This window comes from Bos indicus, chromosome 5, assembly GCF_029378745.1.
Source record: "Bos indicus isolate NIAB-ARS_2022 breed Sahiwal x Tharparkar chromosome 5, NIAB-ARS_B.indTharparkar_mat_pri_1.0, whole genome shotgun sequence".
NCBI classification, from domain to species: Eukaryota; Metazoa; Chordata; class Mammalia; order Artiodactyla; family Bovidae; genus Bos; species Bos indicus.
The window spans coordinates 114,530,670-114,551,357 of record NC_091764.1 but is presented as its reverse complement, the minus strand read 5'-3'; the positions used below and the strand labels follow the sequence as shown (position 1 = coordinate 114,551,357).

At 60.1% G+C, this 20,688-nt stretch overlaps 1 protein-coding gene across 2 annotated transcripts in view; it reads left to right on the top strand.

Moving 5' to 3' along the window:
* The window catches only part of SCUBE1 (signal peptide, CUB domain and EGF like domain containing 1), a 126,629-nt gene that overhangs the window by 66,544 nt on the left and 39,397 nt on the right, over nucleotides 1-20,688 (top strand). The window contains exons 5-7 of one of the 2 annotated variants that reach the window (XM_070790537.1): nucleotides 7,272-7,397; nucleotides 11,478-11,594; nucleotides 14,282-14,371. In XM_070790537.1, the coding sequence (XP_070646638.1) occupies nucleotides 7,272-7,397; nucleotides 11,478-11,594; nucleotides 14,282-14,371 (333 nt within the window). The remainder of the gene's footprint in view (nucleotides 1-7,271; nucleotides 7,398-11,477; nucleotides 11,595-14,281; nucleotides 14,372-20,688) is intronic. The other variant, XM_070790538.1, reaches the window with a different exon arrangement.

Here is a 20,688-nt window from a genome sequence, read left to right as displayed (position 1 = left end):
AGAGCCCCCCGGTTCTGAATCTCTTGGTCATTAAGTGTTCTCATCTGTTAAGTGGGGCCAGTACCTGGACAGGAGCGTGCTGCTGGGGTGGTGGGGGAAGAAATGGTGAGATGACACGTGTGAAGTGTGCGGGCCAGCCTGGCACACAGGCGGCTCCGGGCGGACGGGGGCAGCTCTTGTCCCCATCGCCGCTCCCACAGTCCCATCTTTGTTGTTGCTGCCCTGCACCTTCCCTCCACGGCAGAACCCTCCTGACATTCCCTTTAGCCCCTGGTCAAAGCACGTGGGAGCCCGTGTTTGTTTTTCCCTGCCTGGCTTGGCCAGCCTGCTGGGTCTGGGTCAGGGAAGGCGGCAGCTTCTTTCCAGGCTCTGTAATTTCGTACCGATGAGGTGGAAGGGGAGGCAAACCCCTTCCTCCCGAGCTGGGGGAGGCAGGGCAAGGTCATTGTTCTCTCCTCCCAGCTCTGCGTTCCCAGCTTGCCTTCCCTTCCTGTGTGTGGAAGGGACAGGGATGCGGAAAACAGTGTTATTGATGAAGTCGCCATAGCAACGACCCCTGAGCGACACACATTCCAGCTCTGTTATCCTGGGCCGGAGGGCTATGAGAAAGGCCGGCTCCTCGGAGCAGACAGATTGCCCCCCACGCCCTGCCCGCGTCAGATGCATCCATGAACTTTGCTTTACAGAAGACACAGTGTGTGCACGCTGGTTTGGGGCAGGCAGATTCTCCCATCGCTTACCTCTGTACACGCTCCTGTAGAGCTACCAAAGCTGATAGAAGGCCTTTGGGAAAATAGGCCCCGGTTGGAAAGGGCCGTGGGGTCTGTCCCAGGGCCTCAAGAGGACCAGAACCCGGGGAGGGGCCACCAGAAGGATGCGCAGGGCCTTGGGAGAAGGAGGTGTGGCCCCGAGTTCTCATGCACCGCGTGGCCCTGGTGCGTTTTCCCTTCACCTGATCCAGGCTCGTGGGCTTGTGTGTGTGACTGCCATGGGCATAACCCCATCTCAGGCTTACAGGGAGGGTTAAGTGAAAGGAGAGTCAGAGCCCAAGCCCCCACGCCCTGACTTTCGGAACACTGAGAGGAGAGGGCTCTGAAATGTGTCCCAGTCTAGCCTTCGTCCCCGTCCCCACAGCAGCTGCAATCCCTTCAGGCTCCTTTGTCGTGTTCAGGGTGATCACAATAGCACCCCCCACCTGCCTCCAGCTGCACCCCGACCCCGCAGACAGCCTCCATGCAGCTTCCAGAGACCTTTCTAGCACAGAGCGCATCCCCACCCGAAGCAGAGGCCCTCAAGTCCTCACCTGCCCCCAGCCAGCCTCACTGGCCCCGAGAGGGGGCCTGCACGCTGAGCGAGCACTGGGAGGCAGGTCCCCCGAGTGGCCACTGGTCACAGGTGAAAACCAAGGCTCAGAATGGTGAAGCAATTGCCCAAGTTCTCTCAGCAAAGGTCAGAGTCTGAGCACACACCTCGGCGAGCTGGCCACGCAGCTGCTGCGTCCTCACGGCTCCCGCCCCATCCCGGGCACCGAGGAGACACGCGGTCCGAGCTTGCAGGACGTAATTGGATTGGGAGGGGTTGGATCAAATTAGATTCGACCTGGCGAGCAGCCTGGCCTGACTGGCACCAAGCTCCCGAGGGCCGGGGTTTCTGGGAACAGCGCTGAAACCCTATCTCACTTTCCCTCGAGGAGGGGAGACGAAGGGGGCTCTCCACTGGACTCCGCACTGCGTGGTATCAAGATGGGGAGCGGGGCTGAGGCCGCGGGCGCCCCTGGTCCCGGCCAGCTCTCCTGTCCAGCTCCCAGGAGCAGGCACGGTGCAAAGCAGGGGCCGCAGCAGGACAGACTCAGCCAGGTCCGTCAGCCCCGCAGGCTCGCAAAAGCCTGCTCTGTGCCCGGTTTGGGCTCAGCCCTTTGCTCTGAAGGAGCCTGCAGGCTGGCACCCATGGAGACGGCTTGCCAGCCGGAGCTGACGGGGATGGGCCTGGCTGCCTCAGCAGATGGGGCCACAGATGGGTGAGGAGCCTGACTCCCCTTCCAGCGTGGCGCTCAGGACCCCTCTCCCGGAGCAGAAGCCCTTGGGAACGCACCCCTTGCGTGCCCTGGGGGTTCACCTTGCACACTCAGACTTCCACTGGGCCCCATGGCCCTCAGCAGAGCTGTCCGCTACCCCTGAGGCTCCGAGGCACAGAGGAAGCCGTGCTAGGCTCCAGGCGGTGGGGCCCGAGTCCTGTTCCCTGCCCCGCCCTGCGCCACCCGAGTCCCTCAGCTCCCCTGACCCCATCTGTAAGGTGAGGCACTGAAGTGGGCCACCCTGGGGTCTCAGCCTATATTCCATAGCCTCCCAGGGCGTCGTGTTAAGTGAGGGGCAGGGGTCCTTGTCCCACAAGAGCCTGCAGGACTTCTCAGAGCCTTTAACCTGTGTCGTGAGTTCCCTGCCTCGGGCACCCTGAGGTGCTGTGTCTCACAGAACTCACAACAGTGCGTGCCGCAGTGGCGCTTCCCAAATTCCCTGAGCCCCTCGCCTCGTCCCCCAAATAAGGCAGCGGGTTTACTCTGCTTGAAGATAAGGAAGCCTTCACGTCTCTGTCCTCTCTCCACCAGGTTTCTCTCCTTTGCTACCCTCCCCTCACTTTCTCACCCGCTCCTTCTCTGCTTTCTTTGAGTTACTGCTTGCTAACCCCTAACTCTGGTCCAGGCCCTGTGCTGGGAAGTTAGGATACAGAGAAGAGTAAAGCTCAGGTCTGCCCTCAAATTACCCACAGTCAGGAGAGAGCAGCTGAGCGGCTACTCGCATTTAACACGGGGAGAGTGAAGTGGAAGCCACGGCTAAAAGCTTTGCTTTTTAGGAACCTGCTCTGGGCCACACACATCTCACAGTCTTCTCAGTCTTCTAGTTTGAGCCTTACGGCCACCCTTGGAGGTAAAGATGCTGACAACTCATTTTTCAGCTAAGAAAAGGGAAGAAGGCCTCGGACTAGGGGCCCAGGTACAAGCAGGGGGGTCCTGGGCCCAGCCCCTGGTGCGCGAGGCTCAGTCTTCCTCAGCGTGTCTTGATGGTGTGAGCACCAGGCCGGACCTTCCGTCTGGTACCTTGGCATTTGCTCCCCAGTAAGGTGTTCTAATCACTTGCCATATGCAGCCAGGATGCTGGGCATGGGACACAGCAGGGAGACACAGCCTCACGGAGTTTGCTGGCTGCTGGGTGCGCCAGCCCTGGGTAGACACGCACCGGAGGAAGTGCAGAGCCTGACTGCCTCCCACCCCTCAGCGCTGTGCCCGCTGAAGGACGGGACAAAGCCAGGGGATGCACTGCACCCAGAGCGAGGGCATCGGGCAGCCGACAAGGGGAGCCACTCAGCTTGGGCCTGGGGAGGGCAGAGCCCAGCACTTAGCTCTCCCCTTGCTCAGAAGGCGGCCACAGTTGACCTTGGTCAAATGAGAGCCTGGGACCCTTCTGGGAGCAGCTGCCCAGGTCATGGCCTCCCTGCTTCCTCCTGTCCTGTGGGGAGACTGGAGGTGGCCGCTGAGGGAGAGTGAGATCTCAGAGGACAAGCGGGTGAGAGTCGGGACCCCCACGGTCATAGAGCACCGGTGCTGAGGAGCCTCCCACTGTCTGGAAAGGCTGGTGGGGGGCCTTGGCTTTGGGCTTCAGCCAGAGGGACGAGGCTTCGGGCAGACTTAATGGCTCTGCAGGAGAGCTGAGGCTCCAGCCTCATGCTCCGCGGCAGCTGGGAGAAGGGCAGGGAGGAGCACGGGGCTCTGTGCTTTGTCGAGGGGCTGCCCAGAGAGCTTCCCGGAGTCTGAACCTGCCTTCAGTTTTCATAGGCTCTTAATTCTGAGGACAGTTAATATTGACAGGTAGATTGAAGGCGGGAGGAGAAGGGGACAACAGAGGATGAGAGGCCTGGACTTTAGTTTGAGCAAGCTCCAGGAGTTGGTGATGGACAGGGAGGCCTGGCGTGCTGCAGTCCATGGGGTCGCAAGGAGTCGGACACGACTGAGCGACTGAACTGAACTGAACTGATCGGTTTATTAGACCAGCTCTGTGCCGGCTTTTCCCGGTTCTGTTCACCCCAGAAAACGTGTGCCGCCTGCCAGCCATCTGGGTCCCACACGGGTTGCACAGTGAACCCCAGAGCAGACAGCCAGGGATGGGAGCCCAGCGGCCTGGGTTCCAGACCTGCCGTGTGACCTGGGACATCCCTCCTGCCTCGAGGCCTCTCGCTCCCCATTTGTAACCATTTGTAAGATGGATGGCCGGAGCCATCCAGCCCTGACCGTCTGTGGTTCTGCCGGCCGTGAAGCCGACCTGCTAGTGGCCTGTGGAAGCCGGTGCTGCCCCAGCGTGGAGGGGAACCACGTCCCACAGTTCCCGCATCCCGCTGAGTCACCTGGCCCCTAGCTAGGCAGTTGCAGCCCTCTGTGGAGTGGTTGCTAGGGTCATTTTTAAATGTGATGGCGATCATCTAACAACCACCATCTCAAGGAGAAGGTACCTTGGGAAGCTCTTGGGCTGAGCAGACTCCAGCCGCACGTGAGCCTGGCTGTGGGTGGCTGCTGCTCCCAGCTGTTTGCTCCCCATCAGCCTGTTTCCCAGGATGGGGGATGCTTGGGGGAGGAGACCCAGCCTCTGCCCCAGACCCTCGTGGAAGAGGGGCAAGGCTATCCCATTTCCCCTCCCTTCCCTGTGGGGACAGTCAGCGGCAAGCCCAGCCAACCGAGAGGCTAGTGGCGGCAAGAGGGACAAATGCGTGGAGAACTAGGGGGCAGGGCTCCAGGCCCAGCTGTGCCCCCAGGAGTTCAAACAGTGTGGTCCAGAATCAGTACCCACCCCTCCTGTCTCCTGGCAAAGACTTCTCCTCTCAGCCAGCTCTCCCCTTGTTTTGGGAACTAGTTTATAACAAACGATATGCTAATGTTAGGGCCTCCCTGGTGGCTCAGAGGTAAAGAATCCACCTTCGATGCAGGATATGCCAGAGACTTGCCAGTTTGACCCTTGGGTCAGAAGGATCCTCTGGAGGAGGGCATGGCAACCCACTCCGGTATTCTTGCCTGGAGAATCCTAGGGACAGAGGAGCCTCGCAGGCTATAGTCCGTGGGGTCACAAAGAGTTGGACACGACTGGAGCAACTGAGCACACACACATACTAAATGTTAATGTGTAATAAATTTTAATTTTCAATAGTAAATATAAATTTCCCCATTTAATCTCTAGTAAGTATTTATAGCCGTAATATATTAAACACATAAACCCAAGCTCTTCAGGCTCCAGTTTGACAATTTGATTTGCCTAAGTGAGAAAAATCGAGGCGAAGGAATAGTAAGAGTAATAAAATCAGATGAAACCAGAGGTCAGCAAAATGCACGCTTCATTCATTTTGATTTGTCTTGTTTTGTTTTATTCAGCTTCAGACTCTTTTTCGGTCTTGACTGTAGCTGCCAGGGTGTTTGTGTTTTGAAATATCTGTCACTGCCCAGTTGCCCTGAGCCCGTGCTTACCGCGGATGAGGTCGCGATCGAGCTAGTGCTCAGCTGGAACGGGAGACCCGTGAGTCACCTGGGGGAGGAGTCTCCGGGCCGTGTGGGCAGACGGCAGCTCTTGTTTCATCTACATTTAGCCTCTTGATGGACTTGTGACCTCTGCCCTCTCACTTGACCCCTGACCTCATAAATTCTGGAAACTCCTCACAAATCACCAGGAAGATAAACATCAACTGGGGTCAACTGAAGGGGGTTCCAAGCCGCTCCAGGCAGACCAGGAGGGGAGATCAGGTCTTCTGGGGTGGAGAGCACGTCCCAGCAACACGGGTGACTCGGGCGAGGGACCAAACGGGCCGCCCCAGGGAACCCTCCTTCTCGCTGATGACTCCAGGGTCCTCAGTGCATTTTGGTGAAATTCTGGGCACGCACATCACTGGGCAGCGTGTGGAGGCCAGAACTCTGGGGCGAATGGTCTGTAGTCCCTGGCCTCAAAGCCCGTGGGCAGCCCAGCTCTGCACTCTGAGGCTGTGGAGGGCGGGGGGTGGTGGAGACGGGGGTTTATAACCCAGGGCCCCGGCCAGGTCCTTGTGGTGCCTCTCTCGGTGGAGACTGGGAGCCTGGGATGGGAGGAGACTGGAACCCAGCCGGCCTTCGGAGCGACGGGGCTTCTGAGTCAGCTGGAGGGGCCTGCTGGGCAGGGCCAACATGAACGGGGCTCCAGATAAAAAAGCCTGCTGCAGCTAGAGCATGGGGGTGCCAGAACAGGAAGTGAGGGGGCCCCCCCTCCCTGCCCACCCCACCGCAGCAGTCTCCCATTTCTGAGTTTCCCAGCCAGCAGGGGAGTCCCTGGCTAATTGCCTTTTGAAGTTGAGGCCTCAGAGGAAAAGGTGCCTGAGATTTGCAAAAAATTAAGATGGATTTAAAAAGGAGCATCTGCCAACCAGCAGGAATCTCCGGCTGAGATTAGGAACACAGTGGTGTGTGTGGCCTGACCTGGAATAAACTCAGTGGGCCCGAAGCATACGGGGCTCTGCTCTGGGGCTGGGCGTTCTGTGGGTCCGGGGGAGTGTGCTGCAATGACCAGGTACACGTGGAGACCCCCTCTGGCAGCTGGGTGTTGGGGGGTCGTGGTTAGTTCAGGGCCCAGCTGTGGCGCTGATGAGGACAACCCTCGGTTGCCCTGAAGCCCAGGGGGCCAGCACAGCAGCATTGACTTGTGCGGGAATGCAGCGAGGGGGGCTGAGCGGGCTGCCGGCGCCTCTGGGTGCAACAGGTGGAGGCCAGCCAGGGCCTCCCAGCCCCCCGACCTGTCTGCACTCCTCTCTAGGCCCAGGCGGACACGAAAGTCTCCACCTGCCTCACGGGGACTGGGACATGCCTGTACAAACTGAAAAGTGTTGTACACCACTGCCATCCTTTTAAATCCACCCCCACCTGCTTTAGTGGGTAAACCATCCACAGCCCTGACCTGAAAAGCGCTCTGTACAGCCCAGGCCCTGTAATCTGACCCGTGTCAGGAACACCTCCTCTGTGGTTCCGGAGAGCTCATTCACATCCCTTAGACAAGGCCTGGCGCCTCCATACCCGGGTACCGTGTCCTTGGCTTCTCCCTAAGGGGTCTCCCTCTGGGTGGCTAGGTATGCCCCCGAGTGTGCATGCCACACGTGTGCTAATGGCTGCCCAAGAACATGGCGTTTGATGGTGACATTTCCCTGGTGGTTTCCTTTAAGCCTGAAATTTTCTCCCTCCCTGGTCCCCAACCCCTCTCTCGTCTGTCTCTTCCCAGAGGGTATGAACTGCATGAACAAAGACCATGGCTGTGCCCACATCTGCCGGGAGACGCCCAAAGGTGGGGTGGCCTGCGACTGCAGGCCCGGCTTTGACCTTGCCCAAAACCAGAAGGACTGCACACGTAGGTAGATGGGGGCACACGGGTCTGACATCCGCACGCGTCCCCTGCCATGGCTTGGGGCGGGGGGAGGTGGTGCTGTCCAGTCTGCTGGACGTTGCTCAAAGAATGTGCTCAGTCCCCTGGGGTGGAGAGAAGGGCAGGGCCCCAAGGGGACTGGGAGGCAGGAGGGATGGGGGCCGTGAACCCCAGACTCAGGGTTTCCCTAGTGTAATACCACGGACACAGCCCCAGGCCTGGGCCGGACCTCACACAGCGCCCTGTGTGGTAGCCCTGTGATGTTCGCTGTAACCCCTTTCTTCCCCACCCTCTGTCCCGCGGGCCCTGAGCTCAAACTCTCCAGCCAGAATGGAGGGGCCATGCGTTCTCAATGGGCCAGGGCAGCCCTTGGTAACAGAACGCTATAAAGACGGCGGGGAGCTTGGTTGGTGGGGGCCGTCCCAGCTCAGGCTGTGCTGAGCTTATGCCAGGATCAAAGACCAGAGCTCATTGCCTGGCTTTGCAAGGCCCACTGTCCATGAAGATACCCTGGGAGATCGGGACTGAATGAAGTCCCTTGTCAGAGGTGCCGCTTCCAGACCAGCTTGGAGGTCAGCCTGCAGGACTCGAGCGTAGTCTGGCCTCTTAGTGTGACCACCCAGCTCCCGAGCAAATGAAGTAGGACGATGGGCAGACTCACTCAGCACTCCAAGCCCCGGCCACAGGGCAGCCTCCCGGCGCTGCCCGGGGAGCGGTGGGCACAGCCTCTGCTCACTCAGCAGCCAGGGTCCCCGGCCTGACAGGATGTTTGCCTCAATTCCGAGAAAGAGCAGAGGGAGGCCAGTGTGAGCGCCGCCCATCTCGGCCAGAGACAGGCCCGCTTTCTGCTGTAGGAAAGTGGTGTGGAGGAGCCTGGGTCCAGCTCCCTGAAAGTGCACCCAGCCTGACCCCTGAAGCAAGAGACTGAGGCCAGCAACCCTCCTAAAGGAAGCGGCCTTTCTTCCCATTCTTCGTTCTGTGGAGAAGGCAGCGGGCCCTTGCCGGCCTGTCATCCTTGGCCATCGTGACTCTCTCCTCTGCCTTCCACTCCCCTCAGTCACCGAGAACTTGGGGGACCCACAGGTGTCACAGTCCATCACCAGGGAGCTTGTGCTCCTGCCCCTACTCATGATTGGTTGACTCCCCAGAGAGAAGCCACTTCTTTCTGCCCAGGTTTCATCCCAGGTGTGGAGCAGGCTTCCTCTCCTGATCAGTTCTGCAGGATCACAGGGATCAGCATGCATGCTGCCCCCAAAGGGGGACCGATTAGGGACCCTGTGGGCGGGGCAGTGCCCGCCTGCAGTCCTGGGGCTCCAGCCAGGCCCTCCTGTCCTCTGCACTGGATGAGCCTCTGCAGCTGCAGAGAAGCCTCCTGCCGCCTGGCAACCTGTAGAATAGAAAAGGCCTAACTCTAACTTCCCGGACCTCCCCGTTGGGTACTCTGAGCTCCCTCGGGACAAAGGCCAAAGACAAGCATATGTGGCATGGGCAGGCTCGTGTGACAGGCTTGGCCATAAGGGAAGCACACTCCTTCAGTCAGCAAGACTGGCTGAAGCCCGCCCTGGCCGAACCCTGAGCTCAGGGCCGGGGAGAGAGCTGTGGGCCACAGGAAGTGGCTGGGACCAACTGACTGGCCACCTAGTCCTCCAGTTCTGTGTGGGACAAGTGTTACAAGGGGATAGTTTGCTCAGAGAACATCTCTTGAGGGGCGAATCTGGTCTGGGAGGTGGAGGTCAGGGACAGGGAGGCTCCGTGCACTGCTGAGAAGAGCTCAGCTTGAGCCCTGAACTTCAGCTGAAGCAAATGGCAGCCCCGCCCTCTCTGCTCGACTGCCGAGTGCTGCTCAGGTGTGGGAAGAGCCTGCTCCCCTCCCAGAGCCAAGGAGTGGGTGACCGCCCTACAGCCCTCCTTCAGAGGGACTGCACCCTGGCCGTCCACCCAGCCAGCTCTGGTGTCTTCTGTGGGGTTAATGTGGCAGGATTAGCGTAAAGTCAGCTCTGAGACGTCCAGCTCACCTTTGAGGTCACCTGAGGCCCCGGAAATTCTAGATCTGGAGTTGGATTCGGGGCTGAGGCCTGGCCTAGCCTGCCCAAACTTTCCTCCCTCCCGAGCCAGCGGAGGTGTTCTCCGTCCGTCCTCCTCTGGCATGCCCAGCGCTCAGGGCTCCAGTGTTTATTTCCACGAACGAGCTGGCGGCTCTCTGGGTGCGCACAACTCGGCCTGTGTGGTCTGTGAGTCACTTAGGCCTACCGTGCAGAGGGAGCGAGAGAAAGAGGCCCCAGAGCGGCCTCAGACGGGCTTGCGTTCTCTGCAGAGTCACTGGCAGGGTGCAGGCCATCTCCTCCAACCCAGAGCTCAGAAGAACTGTCTCCTTGCCGGCCCCACCCTGACAGGGGTTGCCTCAGTCTGGAAAGGCACAGGACGTCCAGCCCAAGGTGGGGCTCTGCCCTCACCTGAGATCCGTGTTAAGCAGCAGCCCCTGGGGTCTTGGCTTCCCCCAGGCTCCTCCACTGCAGAGAGACGAAAGGCCCCGAGTCCAGGCTGTTGGCATCAGGGAATGCCGGGAGGAGAGATGCTCCCATGCAGTGGGGCCAGAGGGCCAGATCCCGAAGCAATCTACGTGTCCTTGCAGTGTCACCCCAGAAGTTGGGTGCCTCCCTTGGAGGGTGGTGAAGTTGCCTGTGAAAGAGGCAGCCCACCAGGGCCTCTGGTCACTAGGGTCAGTGTCTGGGACGCTGAGCAGGACTCATTCTCCTTGCGTCGTCCTCACCCAGCAGGGAGACTGGCCATGGCCAGTTTGTCAGGGCCAGCGTTGCTCAGGCTGGCAGCCCCGGGGCCTCCATGCTGTTCTCTGGCAGAGGCAGCCGTGGAACCCAGTCCTGAAGCTCTGGAGTCCTTCACCGGGGAGCTGCCACCTTCTAGCCCCAGCCCTGCTGCTGGGTTCACAGAACATCATTCAGGCTCTGCCCATTTGGAATTTTCTGCCCCTCTGACCGTGGTTGGTCTGAGATTTATTTCTGCATACTTGATCATTATTAAAGTTTTCAAATAAATTCAGAAAGTAGGTCCAATGCTGGGCAAACGGTTAAGGTCCCCAGGAAGACACCCTGTCCTCAAGGCCCTGGAGGACCATTTGCTTACAGGTGGTGGGCACCCTGCCATCTTCAGCGGTAAATCAGGGGCAGCAAGACGCCCTCCCGTGGAGATCCTGGGTCTCCTTGAGCCACATCCCTCACCCTAGGAGAGAACAGTCGAGTTTTCTCTACAGCAAATGAACTGCTCATTTTCCCTACTTCAGACTGGCCCCTGCTTGTTCAGCCCCCTTTTCAGCAGCCCAGGTACTGATGCCCTGAAACATTTTAAGATTCTGGGCTGCAAGGCACCAGCTCCCACAGGCCACAGACACTGCATGCTATGTGACAGGTTAAAAGGCCTTTTCGAAACTGCATCTGAGATGACCTTAATGCACATATGTTCTGTCTGTTCAGACATTTCCTTGGGAGGATTAGGGCTCAGGACGGATAGAGATTGAGGGGGCTGCCAGGACTTGGCGAGAAGAGGCATCCATGGGGACATCCTTCCACACGCCCTGAGGCACAGGCGAGGAAAGAGAGGTCTTCGAGAGTTGAAGAAATGAGCGCTCCTCACAGAGGCCCGCCACCCACCACCCGCAACCTCTTCATGTCCAGCCCGTGTTAACAGACACTTGGCCCATCCAGACCGGCTGTCTTAAAGTGCCCTTTGCAACATAGAAAGGATAAAATCGTCCAGCTTAATCCCTTTCTTTCAACCAATGCCACCTGAGTGCATCCGCTGTGTGCCCTGTCCGAAGTCCAGATGACCCAGAGTCCATTCTCTGTCCCTCCCCAGGGCCCCTCTAGGGAGTGAGCGGTTCCCTCCACCAGCCCAGAGGGGCTGATGTCCAGGGAAGTTTGTGCCTCCGACTCATCATCTCGAGCCCTCACGCCCCTCCCCGACCCCTCGAAAGAAACGGCCGACAGCAATAAACTAATCGTTTTTGTTGTTCTGTTTATACACACGTACGTGCACTCGGGGCCTCACTAGTAACCTGTAACTATGGGAACGGAGGCTGCCAGCACAGCTGTGAGGACACGGACACGGGCCCCACGTGCGGCTGCCACCAGAAGTACGCCCTGCACTCAGACGGCCGGACGTGCATCGGTGAGTAGGCGCCCCTGCCAGTGCTCGCGCCCTGTGCCGCCCCGCCCCCCGCGGGACGCTCCCCCCACCCACCCACCCCGTGGCTCGATACTGGCCACGCCCCACGGCGTCCTGGTTTCCAAGGAGGAAGCTCGGAAACGAGACAAGGACGCCCCCTGGGGCCAGTGGGGCGGGCTCCGGGCGTCCCCCGGGGGCAGCTTTCTGCAGACACTCAGCAGGGTCGTCCAGCCCCCAGGACCAGGCGCCTCTGCTCTGTGTCGCTGCCGGTTTTCTGAGGGTCCTCTTCCTCAGTGGGGGGAGGCGGGGGTGGCCCCAGGCAGGTGGCCAGCGGGGAGGAGGAAGTGTACGCGCCTTGGAGGGCAGCTTCTGTTCCGGAAGCACGGGGGTGTCCTCCCCTACCGGGAGACACGCCGGAGACTCCTTCCCCTGGTAACAGCCCCCGACCCCGGCGTGGTGCCAGCCTGCCTCCACAGCATCTGGAAAACCAAGAGGTTTTCTCAGAACCTGCTTTCAGTCTTGTCTGTCTGGAACACCTGGGGAGAGTGCCGGTGTGAGTCCTCGGTCGGGTCTGGGTGACTTTTAGCTGCTCTCTGCTCCCGAGCTACCGGGCCTCTCACCAGGCCTGGTCCTCCCCACCCAGCCACCCACCCACCACCCCCCAAAGTCCGTTCTTCTCGGGCGCCCCCTCCTGACACCCCTCCTGTTAAGAGGAGGATCAGTTTCACTCTGTCATCCTCCTTCCTCCTGGTCCTTACTTCCAAGGGGAATCTTGAGTATTTGTGATCATCTCAAGTTATAATCGCCAGTAAGTTCTTTCCTCACTCAAAAAGAACAGCCAATTTTTTTTTTAATTGAGAGAAAGAGGAAATTCAAACTTGGTGCCCAGAGTTCATCCTCTTCTTTCTCTTTAACATTGGCAAACTTAGGAAACCTGCTACAAGTCAGTTATTGTATTCATTTAAAAAAAAAAAAAAAAAAGTCCCTTTTTTATTATCAGCTCAAAAGGTATTTCTTGAGGGATTTTGGAGTAACAGGAAAGGGTTGGCAAGCCAGCAAAGCCACGAAGCCCGGGGTTTGCTGTTGCAGCCTGCTGGGCCCTGTGACTGCTCCCTGCACCCTGGGGAGTCGGGCGGAGGGGCATCGGAGGTCCCCAGCCCCGGCTCTCGACCCAGGTGCTGCTGCCTGCGTGGTTCTCCCTTCCTCTGTGTGGTCTCTCCTCTCAGACAGCCGTTTTTGGTTTCATTTTAATCTCATTCCTCCTGCTTTTCTGGTGATGGTCCCTGATTGCCTGTCTTGTCTGATAACTGACCTTCATGAATTATTTTCAGAGCCAAAAGCCAAATCAAACCAAACAACCAAAAGAAAACAAGCAAAACAAAACAAACAAAAAAATTCAAAGCCAAACCCGGTCTCAGACCAGTGTCTCTATTGCAGCCTGATCCCATCTAGAACCTCCCCTCCCGCCTCTCTCCCTGTCTCCACTGTGCCCCGGGGGCTCTCCTGGGCCGCCAGCCCCCCTTCCTGTCTTGTCTGCTGGGGTCTCCTGCAGCGGCCGCGCCTGCAACGGAGCCACCTCTGCCAGCCCCGGACCAGCGCAGACCGCTGCGGGCCAGACGCTCCCCAGCCTCGTCTAACACCTTGTCTTTGTCCACCCGGCTCATCCTCTATTATTTTTATTTATTCATTTTTTAATCTTTTAATGTCTGCTGCATGTGTAAGTCCCTGCTTGGATCTCCTCTCTGCCGTAACTCCCCCGCCCTCTCCTGCCCCGCCCCCCTCCTTAGAAGTCCTTTTCCAGGCCCAGCTCCAGGGCCCTGCTTCCCTGGCCCAGAGAACTTTTCACCTGCCTTTGCTCCTTGCTCTTCGGGGCCCCCACCCCTCCGAGGGGAGGAGGTGGCCCCCCACATCTCCCACCGAGCACCGACGTGCAAGCCCTCTAAAACCTCGCGAGCTTCTCTCCGGGAAGCATCTGGCAGCTCCAGGCACCTAGCCGTCTCCCTCTGCACACTCCTAAATGGCCGCCCCCCCGCCCCGCCCCTACCTTGCAGCCCCTCGTTGAGCACTCCACTGTCTCGCTCCAGTCCTCCATTGACAAGCAGGCAACCAGCGCTGCCCAAACAGCCCCCCTGGTTTCTCTGTGTCTGTCCGGTTGGGTCCACTGTCGAGTGTGTCTGTGCGTCTGTTCCCCTGTGCGTTTCGTTCTCAGTCTTGCATGAGCGTTCGACCCACGTTCACGCCTTTGATGAGACGGGGTGTCTGCCGCCCGGGCGCGTCCATCACCGGACCTCACGGCGCTCTCCCCTTGTCCTGTCCCTTGTCCTGAGCCTGCCTCTCCAGCCCAAGCCGAGCGTCTGTGCCCGCCTGCGTCCTCGCGCACTCGGGCGGCTGCTGCCCGCCTCGCCGGCCCTCCGCACGCGGGGCCTGTCCGCTCTGAGCTCAGCCGCCTCCTGTGCGCGTGTCGCTCGCAGATGGGCCCTGAGGCCCATCCGTGCCCTGCTGTAGTCGCCCCTCCTCTACCCGCACCCGGCCCTGCCCCGAGCACGCCACCTGAGGTTCCTGGGACTAGCCCCTCGGCGAGGACGCCGCGCCGCCCTCACGCTGCGTCGCTCTGCGTGCGCACGCCGAGAGGCGGGAAGCGGGCTCTCATTAACCACCGGCTCCGTGTTTGTCCCTTACTTGTGTTTTAGAAAAGGATGAGGCTGCAATTGAGCGCTCTCAGTTCAATGCCACGTCAGTAGCTGATGTGGACAAGCGGGTGAAACGGCGGCTCCTCATGGGTAACACTTTTCTTCCACTTCCTTTGTTGTACTTGCACCTTTGTGCGTGTGTGTGTGTGTGTGTGTGTGCGTGTGTGTGTGGGGTGTGCCAGCGTGTGGGGCGTCCGTGTGCGTGCTTGTACGTCAGGCCGTGAGTGTTGTACTGGCGCATGGACTGTGAGTGTGCATGTGTGGGGGCTGTCTGTCCGTGCCGTGTGCCGGTGCGTGTGTGGTCGTGCGTGCCACGTGTGTGAGTGTGAGTGTGGGGGGCTCTGCTCCAGATGTGAGCTCACTTTTCCCTTTTTAAAGTTTTTACCCTTCATCGAACACGTGTATTTCTCTGTGTGTTTGTTGCAAAGAACCCAGAGCCAGTGTCTAGGGGCCCCTGCGTGTAAGGAGATGTGTGCTGTGAAGCCCTCTCCTCGCAGGAACGCCCACGTTTGCAGTCAGGATCCCAGCATCGGCAAAGCAGCAGGAGCAAGGGTGTGAGTGTAGAACAGGGGCTCGGACAGCATGTCCTTATCCATCTCCTCGCTGGGGGAGCCAGGTCCAGGGGGAGAAGCCACGTCCAGGGGGAGAAGCCACATCTAGGTCCAGGGCGGTGGGCTCTGGGGGGCGTCCGGCCCACCCTGCTGGCTTTGCAGTTGGGAAACCTGGTGCCCAGAGAGGGGAGGACCAGTTAGGGTCACCTAGCACCCCCACAGTTGCTTCCCTGGTGGCTCAGACGGTAAAGCATCTGTCTGCAGTGCAGGAGACCCAGGTTCGAGCCCTGGGTTGGGAAGATCCCCTGGAGAAGGAAATGGCAATCCACTCCAGGACTATTGCCTGGAAAATCCCATGGACAGAGGAACCTGGTAGACTACAGTCCATGGGGTCGCAAAGAGTCGGACACGACTGAGCGACTTCACTTTCCCTTCTGGCCCCAAGGCTCCCCAGACCCATGAATGACCGCAGCCCAACCCCGCTGGGCTGGCAGTCTCAGCCCACTTTTCCCTGTTCTCCTTGGGCCCCCACTTGCCTTGGGGGGGTGGTCTCTGTGAGGTCAGCTGCACTCCAAGCAATGCCCCCCCCCCCGCCCTGTGCATCCAGACTGTAAGGAGTCTTGCCCGGCAATACCTGGGGCCACTCAGGGCAGTTGATGCCAGGCAGGGGAAAAAAAGGAGAAAATAACCGGTCTTCTGCCGAGCTCAGTCTGCAGACCAAAAGAGCCGTCTGCCTCCTCGTTCATTCTTCCCTCTGGCCCATCGGTGCCCCGCTTCTGGGGCTGCTGGCCCCCAGGTGGCACTAGGAACACAGCTGTCGGGTCGCCTGGGGTGGTCGAGACCGCCTTTGTGGCACTCCGGTTAGGTCACAGCAGCCTTGGGAACTGTGGAGTCAGGCAGTACACTGCCCAAGTCTCAGGAGGAAACCGAGGCTCGGGCTAGAAGCCTACTCTCTGCGGGTTCTCTGTGCAGGGATGTCTCGTTGACCGGGGCCATCTGGGTGGCCTGGGATGAGCTGGAAGGGGTGGGCTTAGAGGCTCCAGCAGCCAGGCCTGTCCACTCCCACCTGTGCGAAGCGGGGAGTCAGCACTATGGAAATGACAAGGTGCTCGGTGCTCAGAAAAGAGGAGGTGGCAGGAACCTGCAAGCTGCTGGTGCTCGGAGGCCCAAGAGGGCCCGGGCCCTGAGGCCTCACTTGCAGGACGGGGGGCACTGCTGCCCAAGGCCAGAGCGCCCAGGAGCTGGGCTCCCAGGTGCCAGGCCCCCCTTCCCAGCAAGAGGATGGTGGTGGAAGAGGCCTGAGCTGAGTCAGCATCAGGCAGGTGGGTGGAGAAAAGGCCCGCGTCCATGCTCTTGTCTGGAGAGTTGGTAGAGAGAGTGGCCCAGAGCCCAGTTCCGAGGTGGGGCTGGGAGGTGAGGAGGAGGGAGCCCTGAGGACACAGGCACCCAGGCCTGGGGCGCAGGTCAGGGGACCCCTCGCCAGGCACAGGGGGTGGGGGGGGGGCAAGATGCATGCTGATTGGCTGCCCCTGCACACCCCCTGGTGGTAGAAGCTCTCCCCCCTCAACGCCCTTAGAACCTGTCTGGCCCCCCAGACAGGAGACCGTCCCCCACCCTGCCCCTCTGCCACAGGGGGACAAGGGCCCACAGCCAAGACTGCATGCCCAGAACTAGGTAATTATCCTCAGAAGCGCCCGAGAAAGGCACCGTCTCCAGTACATCCTTCCTCCAGAGTTCACGGTTCTTTCCCCTCGGAGGGCAGCCTAGGGTGGTACAGACCGAGGAGCCTGTCGGACTACAAGCCCACCTAGAAGAGCCCACTGGGGCCTGGCTGCTCCCAGGCTGGATGAATAGAGGAAAGGAATGGCTAAAGTGAGGGCGGTGACTGTCCCCACCGTGCCCTGCTGGTCCGAGCATGCCTGGGGCACAGGGTGCAGAGCCTGGCCCCCGCGTGGAGCGTGGAGCTTGGAGCCTGCAGCTTGGAGCCTGCAGCCGGCAGTCCTGCTTGAGCCCCATTTTAGGTCCTGGTGCAGGGAGGCATATGGAGGAGGCAGGGGAGAAGGAGCCGGCTCTCTTGTTCAGGAGCCGATGAGACTCGGAGGAGTTCCACTGCAAAGGGCAGACCCTCGGCCGCTCTTGACGTCTGCCATGGCCAGCACGGCCCCACAGGAGGGCAGAGACAGGGGCTGTTGTGAGAGAAGACGGGGCCGGAATGCCCCCGCATGATCTGCTGTGAGCAGGACCCACTGCAGCCCTGGTACCCGGCTCCCTCAGAGCCGGGCACGTGTGCTGCGGTCTCCTGCTGGCTGAGATGGCCTGGCAGGTGTCTTCCGGCCCTGAGGTGTGATTATCGCCTATGTGGCCGGAGTTTGTTTTTAGGGTGGGTCAGACAGGACTGGGAGAGGGGGCTCCCTTGCCCCTCCAGAAGCAAGTGGGTGCAGGGCCACTCCTGGCAGCCCCGAGGGGCTCCATGGCGCAGACCCGGCCTCGCCACCCCCAGCAGTGACCGCACGTCAGCAGCAGGCCCAGGGTGAAGCCCCTTCCGTGTCTCAGAGAGGGTAAGCGCCCACAGCCCACCTCCTCACTGCAGGCAGCCCACCTCCTCACTGCAGGCGGCCCGCCCCAATTCGCCTTCCCCAGGTGGAGATGGACCATTCAGGTTTTGTACGCGTCCCTAGGCTCTTTGGCTCAGAGTTATTTCAGACATATTTTATGCCCAGACTGCAGAGGTCACAAGCCCCTCGGCCGTCTGCGAGTTGTTGAACTAGCCGTCTCACCTCTGAATGCCGAGAGCCGGGAATACCAGGACAGACGCAGAACCGGAGAGGACGCAAAACGTCGGAGCTGAAACCCCGGCACTTTCCCCCGTTTCAGCCTCTCGGCTCCTCTCTGGGAACCTGCTGCTCCTTGCTTCCCCTGGGGCTGGCATTTTGGGCACAGGGTTCCCGAGTTTTGAAACCCGAACCCGTGAGCGGACCGAGATCCGGCAGCACCTCTCTCTCGTCCCAGGGCTGGCTGCAGTCCTCAGGGGCTCCCCAGAAGGGCAGCGGGCTGGAGCTGCTCAGAGCCACGTGGCCCTGCTCCACCCTTGGGGCCTCAGGCATCCCCAACAGTTGCTTTTGACGGCTACCCCCAGTCCCTGAGCCCAGGCTAAGCACAGGCAGAGTTACTCTGAAAGAGGCCTCAAGGATGTAACCAATTTTAGATTCCCATTAAAGTCAGTTAAAATGTTTGGATTTGAGGGCTGGGGGGATAAATTTCTGTTATCTGGTGGACTAACTTGTGAGAAATGTCTGAGTCCCAGCTCAGTTTACCACAGGCCACTGGGACCCTGCTTACTGCTAGACTCACGGGACCCTGGGAGTCAGACTTGTCAGCTCCAGGGCTTGAGTCAGCGCCTTTCCCATAAGTGTGCCCGGAGCAGACGCCGGATTTGTTTCCGTTGCTGCTGTTCAGAAGTTGCCACAGTTTTAGTGGCTTCAGTCGTGTCTGACTCTGTGCGACCCCATAGACGGCAGCCCACCAGGTCCCGCCGTCCCTGGGATTCTCCAGGCAAGAACACTGGAGTGGGTTGCCATTTCCTCCTCCAATGCATGAAAGTGAAAAGTGAAAGTGAAGGTGCTCAGTCGTGTCCGACTGTTAGCGACCCCATGGACTGCAGCCTACCAGGCTCCTCCGTCCATGGGATTTTCCAGGCAAGAGTACTGGAGTGGGGTGCCATTGCCTTCTCCCCTTAGTGGCTTCAGGCAACACCAAAACATTGTCTCCCAGGGGTCATCAAGGGCCGCTTTCCCTCCGGACGCTCTGGCAATGGATCCATATCTTTGCCTTTCCTGGCTTCCAAAGGCCACCTGTGTTCCTTCGTGGGGGCCACTTCCTCCGTCTGCAGAGCCCGCAGCCCCGTACCCCTCTGAGCCTGCTTGCATCTCCACGCCTCTCTCTCTGGCCTCCCGCTTCCACCTCTAAGGACCCCTGTGACCACACTGGGGCCCGTCCAGATAAGCCGGGGCAACCTCCCATCTTGAGCTCCTTAATTCAATGACACCTGCAAAGTCTTCCTGCCACATGGGATTATGGGGAACTAAGATACGGCCCTTTTAGGGGCTGTGGTTCTGCTGACTAGAGACAGTCCAAACTGGGGCTGGGCAGACCCTTCCAGCTCATCGGTCAGCTGCAAGCTCCACTGACGCAGAGCCTACTGCTGCGCTGTCCCTGGATTTGCCCCTGGAGCCCCAGTCTCCCCGCACAGCGCAGGGGCTGGAAGCGTGGGAGCCACGGACGGGGCCCCAAGCCCTGCCCCCTCACCCCCTTCAGGGGGGCTTCTGGCGGCCCCTGCAGTCTCCCCAGCGGTGAGCACCCCTGGCCCCCCACCAGGGCAGTCGGCACACAGAGAGCCCACGCCCTCTGCTTCCCGGTCAGCCCCGTGAGTCCCCCCACAGCCCTGCGAGGCAGCTGTCCCCACTCTGCAGATGAAGAAGTCAAGCCCTGGGTGGGGAGGAGACCCAGCCCGGGCCATGCGCTCGGTGAGCAGTAGTCTGGGTCAAGGATCCAGGCCCATAGAGAGTCCAGGGCCCTCAGTCGGGAGCAGAGCAGGCCGGAGGCTCTGGATGAAGCTCAGATGTGTAGGCCTGGCAGCCAGTCGGGTGGACTCGCCCTTCCTGAAGGCACATTCACATCCTGCCCTCTGAAGGGCCCCCGAGAGCCCGGGAAAGCAGAAGCGCCCTTATTTGAGGCCCCGGGACCACAACATAGCTGACCTTTAGCCCCGACTTCCTTGGGGTCCTGCCCTGACTGCAGCCTCACCTCCTGAGCACCTTGAGAGTTGGCGCTAAAGTAATTCCCATTTTACTGGTGAGAAAACTGAGGCTTAGAAAGGTACCTTAGAAATGTACCCCCCACGGCTGGCAGCCACCCGTCTCCTGCCCCCCTGCACCTCTGGGCAGGGCACCCAGGTTCCCCTGCCACTGACAGGGCTGGATGTTCCCCGGCTGGGCTCAGGAGACCCCAAGGATGGGCCAGGCCGGGCCGTTTGTGCCGGGGTCTGGCACGCACACAGGGCGGCAATCAGTAAGGGGAGCTATTGACAGAGCCCCAGGAGGGGACAGAGGGCTGGAGACCCGGAAGGCCAAGGGCAGCCCAGGCAGGGTGCAGCGATGGCAGGAACAGCGGCTGGCGTGGGGGCACAGACCGAACCCCGTGCTGTCCCCAGCCTCCTATAACCACACACGTGACCTCCCCGAGAGGTCACATCTCTCGAAGCTCACATACATTCTCCCCAGCCTCCCAGCTCCTCTGTCCCCTCGGGTCACCCGCCTGCCACCTCCTTTCTGCAGCCACCATCTCTAGAGTCCCTGGGTCCTTTCACTAACCTGCGCCCCAGACCCCCTGCTCCCCCCTGAATCCCATACCCACACATTCTCTCACCTCCACGTGCCCCTCAGGCCCTGCACACGCAGCCTGTCCCAGGCTCCCTGCGTCCGCGGGCCGTGCCGCCTGCCGCTCGGTACCTGGTGCACTTCGGGTACCTTGGTACCCGGGGCCATCCTTTGCACTTCTATCAGGCAGAGGCTTGTCCAGACCTCACTGGAGCCTCCCCGCCACCCCCGTCCCCACAGCTTGCCCCTCTTCCACCTGCACCTGTTTAGTCACAAGTCTGGGAGGGAGCCCCCGACGGGGCACAGGTCTGATAGCCTCTGGGGACAGCACTGCTCAGGGCTTTGATCAGAGCCGGAGCCCAGGAGAAGCTAGTTCGCTTGGAGCAGGGATGAAGGCTTCCTGGAGGAGGTGCCCAGGGAGGAGCAAGACCTAACTGCCCACTCTTTCATGCAGACAGCTGTCTGGCCCGGAGAGAAAATG